The sequence below is a fragment of the Parasteatoda tepidariorum genome, chromosome 10 (assembly GCF_982258835.1).
Source record: "Parasteatoda tepidariorum strain Cologne lab strain chromosome 10, Ptep-v5.0, whole genome shotgun sequence".
Taxonomy (NCBI): domain Eukaryota; kingdom Metazoa; phylum Arthropoda; class Arachnida; order Araneae; family Theridiidae; genus Parasteatoda; species Parasteatoda tepidariorum.
Window position 1 is genome coordinate 54776358 of NC_141764.1, and position 16935 is coordinate 54793292.

Here is a 16935-nt window from a genome sequence, read left to right on the forward strand (position 1 = left end):
GTATAGAATGATATACTCAAAGAAATACCATGGTAAAAAAATTGTCCTGCATTTTCTAAATTTTTTGAAGAAAAATATATAGGTAATATTAAAAAAAAAAATTGTCCTACCGTACCAAACTCTAAAGTCTGAACTTGCGTTTCCTCTGAAGGTGGTCCAGCGCCTTTATTATTGAAAGCTTGAACTATAACCCGGTATTTTGTATTTTTTGATAGATCTGTTATTTCACATTCCAACGCTGTTCCGATTGATGTTTCCAATGTTTTGTATGCAAACTGGTCACTATTTCTGCCTTTGTATCCAACGTAATATCCATCGATTGGGGACAAGGTATCTTCCTTCAATGGAGGCTGAATTTAAACATAGTTAGTGTAAGTAAAAATAAATAAAATATTTTCCTATGTATTAAAAGACATTAAATACTAATATGGTGAATGCATATAGTTGTTATGCACTAAAAAACAATAAACGCATCTATTATAGAACTAAATATTTTTAAATAGTATGAGCTATATTTTTTCGTTTAAAAATAATATTTAAAAAAGAAGAATAAAGAGATTAAATTCAAGATCGATCCAAGGAAAAACAATAATACTCACCAAATGATAAATTTTAAGCATTAAATTGATTATAATTGAAATAATTTACAAAATTACGGAACTATTTAAAAAATAATATATTTTACTATCTACCATATCACACGCATTTGTATTACGTAAGAAACAACGCAATAAGAAGGGAGAGTTGAATAAAAGGTGGATAAAACCAGAATCAGCCATTTGAACCTCTGCAGCAATTTGTAAAAAGACACATGAAACTAGTTGCAGACATTCGGTTTGCTATTTAAAAATGAAAACAAAATATAGTTATTTTTTAACGCCAACGTTCAAATGATTTTTTTCAAAAGCTTATAATTTGAAAACCGTCTATTTTATTCTTTTTTTTTTTCGAAAAACTAAGAGACTTATTTTCGGTAAGTTAAATATTTGTTAGCTATTCTTTTAGCTCAATAAAACAAGTTTTTAATCTGTGTTTCTGCTTTTTCTTAAATAGTGTTATGGATTGAAACTAGTACGCTCTTATTTGGATGAAATCGGGTGGTAAAAAAGTCTATAAAATACGTGTTTTGTCAAGATCAAAGGAATGTGGAATACATCAAGGAAAAAATTATGATTTTAATTCGTAAATTTGATCAAATAGCTTAATTTACTAAATGTCTCAGATGTATTAAATTAGAAATTACTCATTCTCCTTGTGTTAAAAACCCTTGTTTCTTTGTGCAGAAATGTCACTGCGTTAATTTAATGCTATAAACAAGTATTACGTTGGGAATAGCTAGACTGCGCTTTATTCATTATTTCAATATATACCAATACAAAAATAATTTTTTTGTTTATTGCTAATGAAATTTTGTTTAAAAAATATGATGAAAATATTAACACAAGTTTAAACATAGGAAACAAATGTGAGAAAATTGAAAAAAAGTAAAATTTAACCATTTCAAAATTTTTTAATAAATAGCTTTTATAATTTTTTCTTCGTGTTTTTCTTTACATTGGACATTGGTTGTAAATCGTTTTTCGAGTATCTCTGCCTTTAAAAAATCATTAATCTCGCGAAATAAATGCATGCTATAATTTGTATATAATACTTGTTTTATAGCCTTGTATAACATTCTATGATGCGGATATTGCTCGTACATTTTCGCAATTTTTCTTAGGAGTTTAAAGAGTGAATTTTATATTCAATTCCAGGAGCCTTTCAAAATTTACCCAGCATTGTAGATAATATTTTGATAAATGCTTTAACTGATAATTTGTCATATGGTCATGCTTCGGAAGTATATTTTGCACTTACAGTTATTTAATTACAGGAACGGGACTTTGAGCCATTTAAAATTTTTTTCAAGATACAACTATACAAAATTATTTTGATATACAATGTGATCCATTCCGGATCAAATAACGGTATTAAATATTGGCATTTCGAGTGCAGCATCCATGAAATTCATTTTATCGTAAAGTATGATATTGTAATTTTTATATTAGTTTTCATTTAAATTGAGCGATTCAGAGATTTTACGCTGATTATTACTGTAAAAATTACGGTGTATCAGATTTCTTTTCTTCTTGCTTCTCAGATTTGTACTGGTGAAAATGGACTTTACTGTAAAAAAATACTGAAACCTTAAGGTACCGGTACTTTTTACCGTAATTTGATTCGGAATTTTTTACAGTGTTCTTGAGTGGAAATTAGGATTTAAGTTAGAATACCAATATCAACTACGTTGGTAGTGACATTACTCTAAAATATAACTACCCTCTGAAATATATGATGGTGTATTTCATAATAGGATTTTCATAAATATATAAATAATGTTTTTGTTAGAACTAAAGGATTTTTTCATAATTAAAAAACAATTAAGAAATTTTCTACTCGTAGCTGCCAAATTTAAAAAGAGAAAATTTAATGACATGGTTTTATCCAGCTTATTACTTGAACTATTAATATCAGCTAAATTTGGCATTTAAAGCTACAATTATTTTTAAAAAATGCAAACACAATTTTAACTTTTGTTCAATCCCCTAAAAATATGAGTAACATTTATTTGATATGAAAATTATTAACTTTATAACATTTCAATTATTCATTAAATAGAAAATTTTCCTTTACCTTCCAGGTTACGTGTATGGTTCGTGAATTTGTCGCAACGGCGCGAAGATCTCTTGGTGGACCGCTTGGAGCTGTATAAAACAGAGAAAAAATTTTCATTTTAGAAACTCCCTAAAACAGCATTACATTTTATTTTATAAGAAGTATCAAAAATAAGTCTTTTAAAACTTATTTTTCTTCTCAAATCACAAAATTTTGTAAAAAAATTACAAAAAAATTTTTTCTCAAAAGAAAATGGTTTATGAAATTTAAAATGGCATGGTGGACATACAATTATTATTTTTAATTAATATTCATAACTGTTTCTTTGGCGTGTTACACACTTTATATAACTTGTGGTTTACATCAATGCTGCTTACATAAATGCAAATTGGAATGCCTTTGCTGAATATTTTATATGAAACTGGTTTGACTAGTGCTAATTAAGTGGACTCATTTCCCAGTATTTTTTTGAAAATCAACCCTAAGGATGTCCCCTAAATTGAAAACAATAACTTATTTGCGCAACTCTAGTGAGACGGAAGCAATAAAATGAAACATTATTTTAAGAATTGCGTTGCTTTAACACTAATCTCTTACAACTTGTGTCAGTTTTAAAGCTATATAGCGTCAACAATATCTACAAAATTAATTTCGTATACGCATAACCTAAAATAAAGCAAAATAATCTAGTTTCAGTATTATACCCATAAATATACCAATTCAGTTTTAAAACTTTTAATTCGATATTATTTTTTACGTTACAATTTTTAAATTTAAATTCAAATTCTTCCGATTTATAAGAGATAAATGTGTTCAAAATAAAGTAAGTTTTTTTTATCGTTTTTAAATAATACGAAAAAACCTCTATCCTGTTTATAAAAACAAATCTAGAGAACGGAAAGAAATCTTTCGAAAATATGTTTCTTTTTTCTTTTTGACTAAATACTATAGATGATATTCAACAGATTGTTGAATAATTAATTAAGCAGTTTAAGGCTTCATTCTGTTCACATTCTTTGAATAAAATTGCATTAATTTAAAAAAAAAACATAAAAGCTTCCAGTATGTTGGTAAAAATTTTCCAATTTTATTTTTCTGTCAGCTTTGAAAATATACGTTAGTTTTCTTTTCTTTATTTTGATAATTGAATTTTTTTTCATTTTATGAAAGAAAATTTCTGAAGGCGCAAGAAAATAAATCTCGGTTCACTTTTATACCCTTTGAATTTTTTTTATTTCGTTAGATTTTTTACTTTTAGAGAATTTCTTATTTCCTTCTATTTTTTGTTTTGCCTTTGCTGTTACTAAACAAACTTCCTTTTTATATATATTTTTTATTTTATACCAAATTGCTAATTTTAACTTTCAAGTTTAATTTTGACAATAAAGCTTCTAGTAAATATGTTATAAGTCCATTTAGGGAGTATTAAAGTATATTAAAATTAGACATTTGCTGTGCGTGGCAATTGTTTTTCAATAGTTTTTGAGCACGCATTTAATCATTTTTGTCCTTTTTTATGTAAATAAAAAACCTTAATAATAAAATTATCCGTATATCATTCACTAGTCAAAATTTGTTGTTTATGACTCTGTAGTTACAATTTGTAGCAATATAAATTAATATTTTTTTTGTATTAAGATCATTTATTTATTTCAATATTATTCCAAATATGTCCATACGCATGATGTGGACACATAAACTTTTAAAAGTTAACAATGCATTCTGAAATTCAGATTTAATCAATTTATAAAACATTCTGAACACTCAATTTATTCGTATTAATTAATTCATCTATCAAGAGGTGCGTTTATTCACTTTATATTTCAAGCATTTAATTTTTACTTTAGTAAGATAAAATTTTAAATTTCTTTTGATAAACTTTTTTAAAATATTATTTATATAGTTTCTCCTACCAATTACAAATGCAAGGCAACATTAATATGTTTAATATATACAATGTGCTTAGGCTCATGGAAATAGGAACCTTTAGAATTTTGGGAAATTTTCTTTTTTAGCTAGTTTTCACAGAAAATATTATTTTGAACATATTTTCGGTATATAGTTTTATGTTATATGCAATAATAAAAATTAAGCACTCATATACATTAAATGTTTACGAATTTCTATATCAGGAAGACGTATAGAAAATTTTTATGTTTTCAAAATATTTCTAAAGAGAAATAATTTCTTTTTCTAAAATGTTAAATAAATAATTTATAAGCTTTTATAAAATTTGCTTATTGTCATGAACTTAATAAGACATTGTAAATGGAATTCTAGTTTAGAGTAAGAGGATTAAAATGTAGGAAAAAGACTTATACGGAAAAAAATATTCGCAAAATATGTTTGAACCGAAGAAGGTATAATTATTAAGAATGGATAAGAGTAGATTATTAAAGAATAAGTGTTCTATTGCAATGATAAGAATATTTTAAGCGCCAACATTGCGCAAAAGATATATTTATTATAAATTTTAAAAAAAATAACTCAATGGAAAAAAATCTAGTAAAATTGCTTTACTGCATAGTAATAATATTTCTGTTAAATAAATAAATAAAATCAAAATATATTGTATTCAAATCAGTAAAATTAGCCGAATAAATGTTAAAAATTTAAAATAAAAGCAAATTTTATTTCGTTCTTTAGAGTATAATGATAAAAGTTTCAAATTTTACCACATGACCAAATTTTGTCACATATTATAAAATCATATTTTGTTGTTAATTCTTTCAAATTCATTACAAAAGAGTGTCACTAAAAATTGCCGATTTTTTTGTGCTTCCATCGAACCAGATATATAGTAAATTTTAGCGTATTATAGTAGTTTTGACCATACTTTTGGTTCAGTGTTAAATTTCATATGAGAAAATCTGCGAGTTTTTAATTGAAAAATAATATCAATTAATGGCAAATATTATATTAAAAATGATACCTATTACAATTTCATCAAAAAATAATGAAGCAGAAAAAAAACAGATATCGTAACTAGCATATTGATTTAAGAATTTGTTATATTATTTGCTAGTTTTATGAAATTTTGAATGTACACTCACAATAGTGTTATTTTTATATTGTTCAGGAACAAGGTTTAGCTTTTCAATAGCAGCTTAAATATTTTTGAAAAATCAAATGAAAATACATATAAAAAATTGGAATTAAGGAATTTTGATTTTAAACCCTCACGAAAGGCACTGGAATTCGGAACGCTTTGCGAAAGTGAATAAAAATTTGAACTCTGTGAAATTGAATTGAAAATGTATTAAAAACGTATTTATTAAAATGACTGAAATATTTATTTAATTTACATAAATTATTTGAAAATTAAGTACACTTCAGATTGAATGAATTAAAAAAAAATTTTGAGTTAGTTAAAACTGATTTCAGTTACAACTGATTTCTACTGAGTTAGTTAAAACTGATTCTAGAGTATAAAATATATAAAAAAATCTATTTTGGCAATAAGGCGGTTTGCGCATGCTGTCACTGATAAAATTAATTCAATAGTTGCAATAATAATAGCAATGAAATCAATAATGAAATATATGAAAGTTTAAAAATTATTTAATCAAATTTATATCAAAAAACCTATTCCCTTCAGCTTATTAAGTAAATTTAAAATTTTTAAGTAAAATTAGCGGTGGGAATTTAAAGGTTAAGGATAATAATAAGCTTTTTTAAATTTCTCATTTGACAAATTTTAAGCAATAGCAAGGATAAGTATGCAATATTTTATTGTAATAAAATAAAAAAAGAAAAGAAAACGTTATAATTAAACACCATAAATTTGCATTGACTATGATAAAAAATCATCATTTTCAAATATGCAACTTTTTTCCAAGGTAAGACTTTTGAAGAAAATTTAAGTGTCATGCATTATATTCGTTAAAATTAGAAAAATAATTTGCTCATAAAGTATTATCACCTTCGCCTTCAGTAACAATAGTTATAGGTTCACTAAAGTCTCCACTTCCAATGGCATTTTCTGCTTTCACTCTAACATGATATGTCATATGGGGTATAAGGCCTTGTATGGTATGTATGCTTTCAGTGCTATCAACTATACTCGTCTTTGCTAATGACCATGGTTCTGAAAAAAAATTAAAAAAAGAAAGTAATAATATTTTTTAAAAGATATCATACGGTTATAATGTATTGTTACACAAAAACTTTGAAATGATATATTGCTCTTACTTAGCATATTGAAATAACTTTTCAGTACTCAAATATACTTTTGCTTTTCATCAAACAACTAGCTGATTACCCTTTCTTCGTACGGCGTGAATAACAAAAATAAATTAATCAGTACTTGACTACACTGCGATTTGGATTCTTGAATAACGTTTCATGAGCAGTGGATTTATTAAAAATAAGTGAACTTCAGATGCCTAAACATGTCTAGTTCAGTACAAAATTTTAGAATTAAAATTCAAGGCTTAAAGCGAAAACTAAATATAAGATCCGATATCATTTGGAAATTGGATAGAACTTTGCCAGTACGGGGCAAGTTATGTTACGTCTATGTTACGCAGCTATAATTTAGTAGTTACGCAGCTATAATTTAGTAGAAGTAAACAATAGTGTATTTAAACTAACTAAATCAATCGTTAACAAAACATTTCCATAATTTAATGTAGATGGGTCAGAGCCACAAATTTTATTCTTCAAAAACTTTCATTAAATTAAGCACATTAAAAATACTTCTAAAAACGTCTAAATATTTATTTCAGAATTTCCCTAAGTAAAGAAAAATTAGTAAGATAAAATTTTGTTTCTGAATTTTTTTAGAATTCGATAATTTCATTACTTTTAATTATATATATAACTCTTGCAAACAAATGTACTTATTTCTAAGATTTTGTGGGTATTGTCTTGTGATCATAGTTTACAAAATCATGTAATTTCAGTTTCTTTCCTTTCGCACAAACTATTCTTCTTTTATTAATGTCAGCCATACCGTAAATGCTGAAAGCCTTTAGTTGCTAATTTATATATAAATAATATATATATATATATATATATATATATATATATATATATATATATATATATATATATATATATATATATATATATATATATATATATATATATATATATATATATATATATATATATATATATATATATATATATATATATATATATTACGATCAAGAAGCATATAAAAAGTAAGAGAGACATAGAGAGATAAATAGATTTATAGAAAGAACGGTAACAAGATGGTCTTTTTCGGTTTATGCAATCAGATGTTCTTGGGGAAATAATAATATATTGTATTACTAAAGACGACCATGTTGTAAAATTCTAAAACTTACACTATAGTTTTCCCTTCATAGTTAATATAAATCTGACTATACAAGAAAAACATTAAACTATTAATCATTAACTACTTGAAATTATTAACATAAATAGATTCATTTACCATTGCTCCAATCTAAATGATGATCCAATCTAAGTGTATTTAGATGAAAATCTTTAAAATATATGATAGTTTATCAAAAGACTATCCTTTATTAAAACGAAAGTTTGAGAATTAATGTTAAGATATATTTTAAAATTTACATGGGACTTAAAAGAGAAGATAAATATATCCATTTTTACTTTACATTGATTTAAAAAAAGAAATTTCGAAATGCTTAGTATAAACTTGACGTATAAGCAAGTATAAATTTTTATTTAAGTAATTGTAATTAAAATAACATGTAGTGAACAGCTTTGCATTAGTTCTGATTCCTGCTTGATTCTGAAATGCAACTCAATTATGATTTTTTTACAAGTAAATATGTTTTAATTGACTTTTAAAAAATGCATATTTAAGGAAAGGCAAAGCTAGAAGAGTTTGTGCACTATTTGACAAAAAAATAAGAAATAAATTTTAATATTTTTTCCCCAAACCATCATTTAACTGAAGTAGTTTTTTCTGTATAGTTCTTATTAACTTCATTTTCGTATTATTTTTCCTATATGCTTTTAATTTTAACAACAGATGTGATAAACCCAATGCATTTGTTGCAGCAATCTGTTCTTACTAAATTGATTGTTATTTTACTAGTAGTTGCAGTTAAATCATTAACAATAAATTGACAATTATCTTGCATTTAAAAGCAAAGCTCTTAGAGTTTTGTATACATGTGATATATTATCAAAAAGTCACTGTTTTGGATTTTCAAAACCTTTTGTAAACTGGCCCTCAATCTCCCTCGGAAGATTTTACATTAACGTATTTTATGAATAGTTCTTAAATAGGTACTATTATTCTTTTAATATTGCGTTTTAAGTTTGTTTGTATTTTTACTTCATATTACGTTAATTTTCGAAAATATATTGCATCCAAAATTGTAAAATCTTTGGATTGTCGTTATAAAAAATTTCATATTGGAAGACGTTTAAGGATATAATTTTTTTTTATTCTTTAGAGAGTAACTTTTTTAAAAAATTTCCGGAATGGCAATCTAAAAAGATTTACATTAAGTTTTGTTCTTGGAAAGAGTGAAGAAGAAGAAAGATATTACGAGAAATATATTATTTCAAGAAAGATACTATGGCGGTTAGACTTTTCGACAAAAAAGTAGTATTTATTAATACAAAAAAATAATAATAAGTTATCATGCAACAACTAGTATTTCTCTGAAGATGTTGAACTGCTACAATTTCATGACAAATATCATTAATATAGCTATTTGGTTAGAAATGCGCATCTGTTCCTTTTTACTTATAAGGCAAGCTGGAACCCATGGAACTAAAACATGGTGAACTTTAAACTACCTCCACCATTAATTATTTCATTTCATTTTTTTACCCAACACGGTGAAACAAAAATTCTGGAAAAATCACTGCACTGTGTAGAAATAGCTTCTTTGGTTAAAAAAACATAATTCGATTAAATAAATCCAAATAAGGTAATGTTTTAACCATTTATTTTGTAATTTTTCCGTTCATAAAATAACAGTTTACTGAGAATTCTGGTTTTCAAAATAATAGCTAATTTTACCAAAGCACATCGTTTAACAATTATCCAGCTTTTTCATGTTCCCATAGAAGCAGAATTACGGAAAATTTTAAATATTTTGGTAATTTTGACCATACTTTTTTCTCACTGCATAATTATTTAATTTCTGTTAAATAACGATGTACAAAATATATACAAAGCTTATTGCTTAATATATCAAATTTAGTCCATTATGAGATCCTAGTTTTAACGCGACGAACTAATGACTTTCTTTTCTTTTTTTTTTTTACATAAAAATATAAGAAACAAGAAAATAAATGTTTTTCAGAGCTAAATTTGCATAATAATAGACTTCTCCATTGAAAGTTTTTATTTAAATTTCGAAGTAATTAGTTTTAAAAAAGATTACTTTTCCACAAAAACTAATTACTTTAACTGTCAAACAATTTTCTTGTTATAATTAACGTACTTCGTATGTAATTACTTACCATTTGCAGATTTATGTTCAACAGTATATTTCGCAATCACGCTGTTCCCACTGTAAGGAGCAGACCACGTGATCGATGCCGAGCGACTACCCTTTGTGGTGACATCTACACTTGATGGTCGGTCTGGTGGTTCTGGTGAGGAAAAGATAAGACGTTTTTAAGAACTCAGCAAATCTATTTAACAAACTCGCAAAGAAATTCACTCCGTCTCGTTTCTCATTAATTAAAAGGAAGCTAAATGAATTCCAATTAATTTTATCAAGACTGTAGTTTGCGCTGATGAGGACAATTTAAAAAAAGTAATGATGAGTTCTTTATTAAATTTAATTGAGTTTTTTGACAATTCAAACTGAAATTGAAAGTAGGATAAAATTAATTGATTCAATTGAAATATTTAAAATTAAAAGCTTGTAGAAACTATAAATTCTTCGGGATAAGAAGAATATAATTATACTGATTAAACTATATTTTTCATAGGAACAAAAAGGAAATTTATATTTTGATAAATTGTGGTAAAATTTATACTTAGGAAATATCTAATTACTTATTTTATTTTACATTTATCAGCACGGTTAAGTGGATATTGTTTTTGAATATTTAATTTTTTTCTTCCAATATATAATAAGAAGCACTGGAAAGTGACACATTTAATGAGTGTACTGAAGCGGCTATGGTGCTTCTTGTTTGTGACATTCACTTAAAGTAACAACTGTTTCAATGATTAAAAAAATCATGATTTGTAAACTTAAACAGAAGACAAGTCATTTAATAATTTTTAATACTGAAAATTAGTGTGAAAGTAACTAATATTCAGTTGATTGTTTATCTGATGTTAATTAGTGTTTATTTTCGTTTGTAATGTAACTTATATTATTATGTTTAATGAAAGTAAAAATTTTTCCTTTATAATGATTTTCATTGATACATATTTAATTATTCTATAGTTGCATTCGAATGTATGGCTCATTTAGGAACTGTAAATTAATGAGTATCATGATCTAAGAACGTTGTTTAGATCTTTTTTTTTGTATCCTCAGAATTTTTATTCTATGTAGAAAAAATGACATATTTTACAAGCTTGTCATTAAAATCCTGTATTGACTTGATTTTAAAACTTAATATTTTATTCTTTCTTAAGTAAAGGAAATAATAATTTAACAATTCTTACCTTGAACTACGATTTGAAAATTCGTATCATCCCTCCCATATGCATTCTGTGCTATACACGTAAAAAGAGATGAATCCTTCCTATTCACAGAAGATATTTTCAATGTAGTCTCAATTCCTTCATTATAAATCTTCTCTTCTAAGGCATACCTTTTCAATTGAAGGTAGAAAACACACAAAAACTCAAAATTATACAAACTAAAAATATTTTATTTTCATTCACATTTAAGTGTAAACAAAATAATTTTATTTATTTTTAAAGTAAAAGCAATTTGAAGAAATATTTTTTCATATAATTTTCATTAACTCAGAGCTAAAAATTTAACTCCAATTTTGTAACGCTATAGCTTTTATATAATTTTGTTATTTTTTGTTTGAATCTATATTCGAAATTTATTGAATCCATACAAGAAAACCACACGGATCATCAAATTTTTTAAAAATTTCCATCCTAACATGAAAAAAGTGTTTTTAGAAAGAAAAAAAAACTTTTTTTATGGAAGTTCTTGCTCTTTAATTGAAATAATTTTTATTTGGCGCAAAATAAACTTTGATCTTAAATTTAAATGACTCATTGAAGATACGTAACGATAAAATGTAAGACAGAACCTCAAAGTTAAAAAAAAGTATTAAATATTTTTCATCAGCGTACTGTGTTGAGAAATATTAAAAGCGTACAAGATCATAAAAGTGTACAGCTTTTAGAGTTTCTGTACAGGTTCTTTAATAAACGATAATAGTAGTAAAAACAAATCTTATTTGACATTTTTTAAGTATTTTATGAAACATTAATTATAAATAAATAATGAACGATTTTGTCTGGAACTCAAAATCGTTTCTAATCCATACAAATAACTATAACATATATAACACGTTGTTTATGAATTTTAGTTTTTTAAGAATTTTTTTTTCTACTATTTAGTCAAACAATAAAACTTCATTTTGATGAGAATGAACATTTTTTAGATATAAAAATTAAATGGTATTAGTTCTTGCTTTATTATCAGTAAGAAGTTTTTATTGAACCAAAAAAATTATAAATTTTTTTTAAAGTGTCATTACATTAAAGTGATATAAATCAATAAAAAATAATTAAAATTATGTAAATATTTTTAGTACACGTATATGTCTTTAGAATATGTTTTTGGCATCTGTCCTTTGACTTGATATTAATATTAAAGATCTATTTTGAACTAAAAATTTGTAAGAAATCATTAAAGTGTCAACTGAAAGAAAAAATGATATGCAGCTATTTATAATAATTAGAAAACAAAGAAGAGCAACGTCTATAAATAAAGTGGGCAATAGCATAGATTAAATGTTGACTACACAGAAAATTTTAACCCGTCTAATATTCGCGATCGCAACGCTTGAGTACGCCGTCTAGCGGGAGCCTGTAAATATCGGACATTAATTTATCACGTTTTCATTTAGTTCCATCAAAGTCATTGACTGAATCAGACGCCATTTTTTAGCAGCAAATAAGAAACAAAATTTCCCTAAGGAAAAGGCCGAAGAACTTGAAAAAAATCTCCAGAATATTAGTAAATCTTTCAGGAACAGAACACGCCAAACATTTGAAGAAAAATTCCTCAATAATTTTTTATTTCTATTATCAACAAACTTGCAACTGATGACTTCCGATTTCGGATACTGTTACAGATGTGTGTATTAAGGTAAAATACATTTCTTCTGTCTTCAATTCATTACGAATTAAAGTGAAGTCAACATTGCTTTCGTCATTCCAGTGAATAAATATGAATTCAGAACATACAGAATTGTAATAGTTATAGCATATTCTTCTTCGTTATAGAATAGTATATATTTCTGTATCCATATAATTCGGAAAACAACAATAAAAAATTATCCAAGTTACTTGAAATAGTGCCATTTGTGCTGATTCTTAATTAATTTAAATCGTTTTCTTGGTAAGTTTTTTTTAATTTTGAAAGAATAAGTTCAACTAGAATTCGGCTATTCTGTTTTTAGCTACATATTCAAATTCATATCAATTATAAAATTTTGCTGTGTAGTATGTTATCTAAAAGTAATGAAGGTATAAACTATGTATCTATTATTTGAGAATAAAGTTTTCAAACAAGGAACTTATCATTTTGGAATTCTCCGGGAATCATAAATCAGGTAAGTGCAATGATTTTTACAATAAAAAATTTGCTTGTAAATATTTTTTTTTCATTTGATGATGGTTCTCTACAGAATGGTTTTTTACGTCTGATTAAGAACTATAAGAATAATAAAAAAAGAAACAATATGAAAGTTTTTATTTAAATGCTAATAATTCTTAAAATCGTCTTTTTTATCCTAAGAATTCTTTATTTTCCGTTTTTTAGTTTATAATTTTTTGATAAAAATTGTTCTCAAAATACTTTTGAAAAATTAAATGGTATAACATTATGTGTTTATGTATACTTCTTGTATATTCCAATGTTTGAAATAATATGATTCAGAAAAGTATGGAATAAAAATTCGGTACTTACGACGTATTAACGCCACCGCCGCTACAGATTTGGCGGTTTTTAAGTGCCGCCAATCTACACTTAAAATTTTTGCGACAGTTCATAAAATAAAACACTTTATTTAAAATCAAAATAGTTAATTGGATTTCGGTGGAAAATGAGCCTATATAGAGTTTAGCATAGATTCAAAACAATCATATCGCCATATGAACTCTGATGAATAAGATTCCAAATGAAATAACATTTCCAAAACGTACGTTTGCCAAGATAAAGTTTTATGTTGTGGGAATTGGTACATTTTCGTTTTTTCGGTAAAATATTTCCCTCCTGAAAAAATAAAATTGCATCTTGTTTTGTTTTTGGCAAATCCCAAAGACGAATATTCGTAGCACTAAAAATGGCGACAAAAAAGAATTGTTTTTTTTTGTTTTTGTTTCGTCAGCATTCTTTATTTTACGTTTCTTAGTTTCTAAATAATGATTTTTATTGAAACTTGAAATTTTTTGATAAAAATTGTTGTCAAAAAACGTTGTTTACAAAATTAAATTTCATAAAATTATGAGGCTTATGTATACTTTTTGTTCATTTTAATTTTTGAACTAATATGATTCTTAAAACTATAGAATGTAAAGTTTAAATGGGCCTTTCATGTTATATCATTAAATTTAGTAATACTATTTCTCGGGCATTAGGTTTTAACTCTTATAAGAATATACATATTTTTTTCTGTTAATGTACAAATATTTTTCCGATGTGTTTTGGATATTCCTTCTCTAATAAAAAGAGATACCATTTTGTTTTCGGTTGTACAAGAAAGAATATCAAGCATTTTTCTTTTTTAAATTTAATAAGCCACATTAAAGAAGGAACGTTGCAATGCTACACGCTACATTAACGACGTCTCCAGAGTAACTGAATGACTGTTCATATGGAAATCGCAGGTAAGCGTCTCATACAACAACGCCCCCTATAGTTCGTTGCGATCGCGAATTGTATTTCATACTTTCACCATCATCGATTTTAAAGACACCTGAGCTAACTATAGAGAAGACAAGGTCAAAATATCTTATAAATATTTTATTTATTTTAAACTAGAAAATAATTAAAAATCATTAAAGCGTCTGCCAAATTTCCCTCTCAATCACAGTTTTCCCTCTCAATCACTATTAATAATAATCAGAAATCAAACGAGAGCAATGTCTATAACGGAAATAGTATATATTAGTAGACAATAGTAGATCTAATATATCATATTTTTATCATCATTGATTTCAACGACAAGTGTGCTAACCAAATAGAGAACAAGAACAAATACGTAATTTTAAAATGCTTTATAAATATTTTTCTGTTAATGCATGTGTTCTTAAAATTCTTGACACATATCCTTTGACTAGATACTAATTTTAAAGTTCTCTTTTGAACCAAAAAATATAAAAAATTCATTAAAGTGTCCGCCAAATGAACCCCTTAAATACAGCTATTAATAATATTTAGAAAACAAAAGAGGGCAATACCTATAACCAAAATAGACAATAATATACATTAAATGTGATCTACATAGATTTTTTACCCACCTAATATCATATTTGCATTATAATCGATTTTAGTGACACCTGTGCTAAGTATATAGAGTGCAAAAAACAAAATAATTTTTAAAAAAAAGTTTTTTTTAAATATTTTTTAGCATATGTATATATTTGTTGAAATCTTTACACTTCTCCTTTGACTTGATATTGGAGTAGCGGGACGCATTAAATCTCGTTTGAAATAAAATATGTCTGAAACCTTAAGAAACCATTAATTTAATAACAAAATTTGATTTTAAATAAACATAATTTAAAAGAAGTCATATTCAAATTCTTTAAATCCTGAAAATGAATTATTTTGAATATTTTTTAAAAAAAAAAGATATCACAAAACTGCACAGGCATCACAATGCGTAATCTTCGTGATTGACAACGCGATGCATTTCACTATTTCTGATATTATTTTCTGCTAAAATCATGTAAGATTTGGCAAAAAATGAACTCTTAAATATTTAACTCAACTGCCTTCTTACTCGTATACAATCTCGGTCTATTCTGATTATGCTTTTTTTATCAATAGTGTTAATTTTTTTCTTCAATAATTTATACATAATGCGTTTTTTATCAACAGTGAGTCACGCCAAGCTTATTCCTTTTTTTATGAAATTTGTATTAAACAAGGGTAAACAGTAGTTTCTTCAATTTTATAAGAAAAAACAATTAATACTCTTTTGGAGAATTTCCCATTAAACTCATTCACCAAAAAAGAAAAAAAAAATCTTGCAAAACTCGAGAACTCATTTTTTACACTTCAAATATAAAATTAAAGACATCTTTAATTTTCTTTCATGTATGCAGTGTAAAAAATTGATTTTCTCTGGTGTCATCTACGAAGAAACCAGATGAGTTCTCAAAATTCTCCTTGAGAACGTTATCCAGGAGGGAGTCACTTACACCGAGCATGCTAAGAAGAAAACCGTCACTGCCATGGACGTAGTGTACGCTCTGAAACGTACTTAAAGCATATAAAACCAATTTTTTGGTCTTTTGGATGTTTTTGATTAATGTTACACCTCAATACGCAATATCTGATGTTTTTTTTGAGGAAATGTTTCTCTGTACACGTTATTTCGTCAGAAACATTTTAAATGATTTACCAAAACAAAAACTAAGAAGGCTAAGGCTACAGCTGCATAAGCAGTAATTTTTTTATATAAATAGCAATTTCATTTTTCGGATGTGAGTAAAGTTCAATAAGAAACTAATTTATTTTCTTACTAATTTAGAAATTTCTGGTGATAACAATTTATTTTCATTCAGTTTGTGACCTTACTTTATTTCCTTTTTTTTCAAACAGCGTCTCCTAAATAAGTGCACTTATATTATTTGGTACAATTAAAATAACTGGGGGCAAAACATTAGGCTCTAAAATATGATTTTCTTGACTATATTCCTTATTAATAAAGTTTACTTTACTGCAAAAATAAACTTTTGAAATATGTCTATATTTAAAAAATACTGTTAGATTTAAAACTCTGTAAAGATCTGTCTTAATAACTTAATACTTTGTGATAATAAGATAAGGAGCTTTCTAAGAAAAGTTTACAAACAGTTTTGTAAATAAAAAGGCGTATTTTCTTTGCCAAAAGATTTTATAAGAGAGCAAGAAAAAT

At 25.7% G+C, this 16935-nt stretch overlaps 1 protein-coding gene across 6 annotated transcripts in view; it reads right to left on the bottom strand.

The window, feature by feature from the left end:
• Positions 1 to 16935, bottom strand: part of LOC107452990 (cell adhesion molecule Dscam1) — a 308431-nt gene that overhangs the window by 110273 nt on the left and 181223 nt on the right. For all 6 annotated transcript variants that reach the window (XR_015429856.1, XR_015429858.1, XM_087153625.1 and 3 more), the window contains 5 exons: positions 11261 to 11409; positions 10093 to 10224; positions 6578 to 6742; positions 2674 to 2744; positions 116 to 350 (listed from right to left, as the gene is read on the bottom strand). Coding sequence is in view for 4 of the 6 variants with exons in the window: in XM_087153625.1 (XP_087009751.1) it covers positions 116 to 350; positions 2674 to 2744; positions 6578 to 6742; positions 10093 to 10224; positions 11261 to 11409 (752 nt within the window). In the remaining 2 variants the exon portion in view is untranslated. The remainder of the gene's footprint in view (positions 1 to 115; positions 351 to 2673; positions 2745 to 6577; positions 6743 to 10092; positions 10225 to 11260; positions 11410 to 16935) is intronic.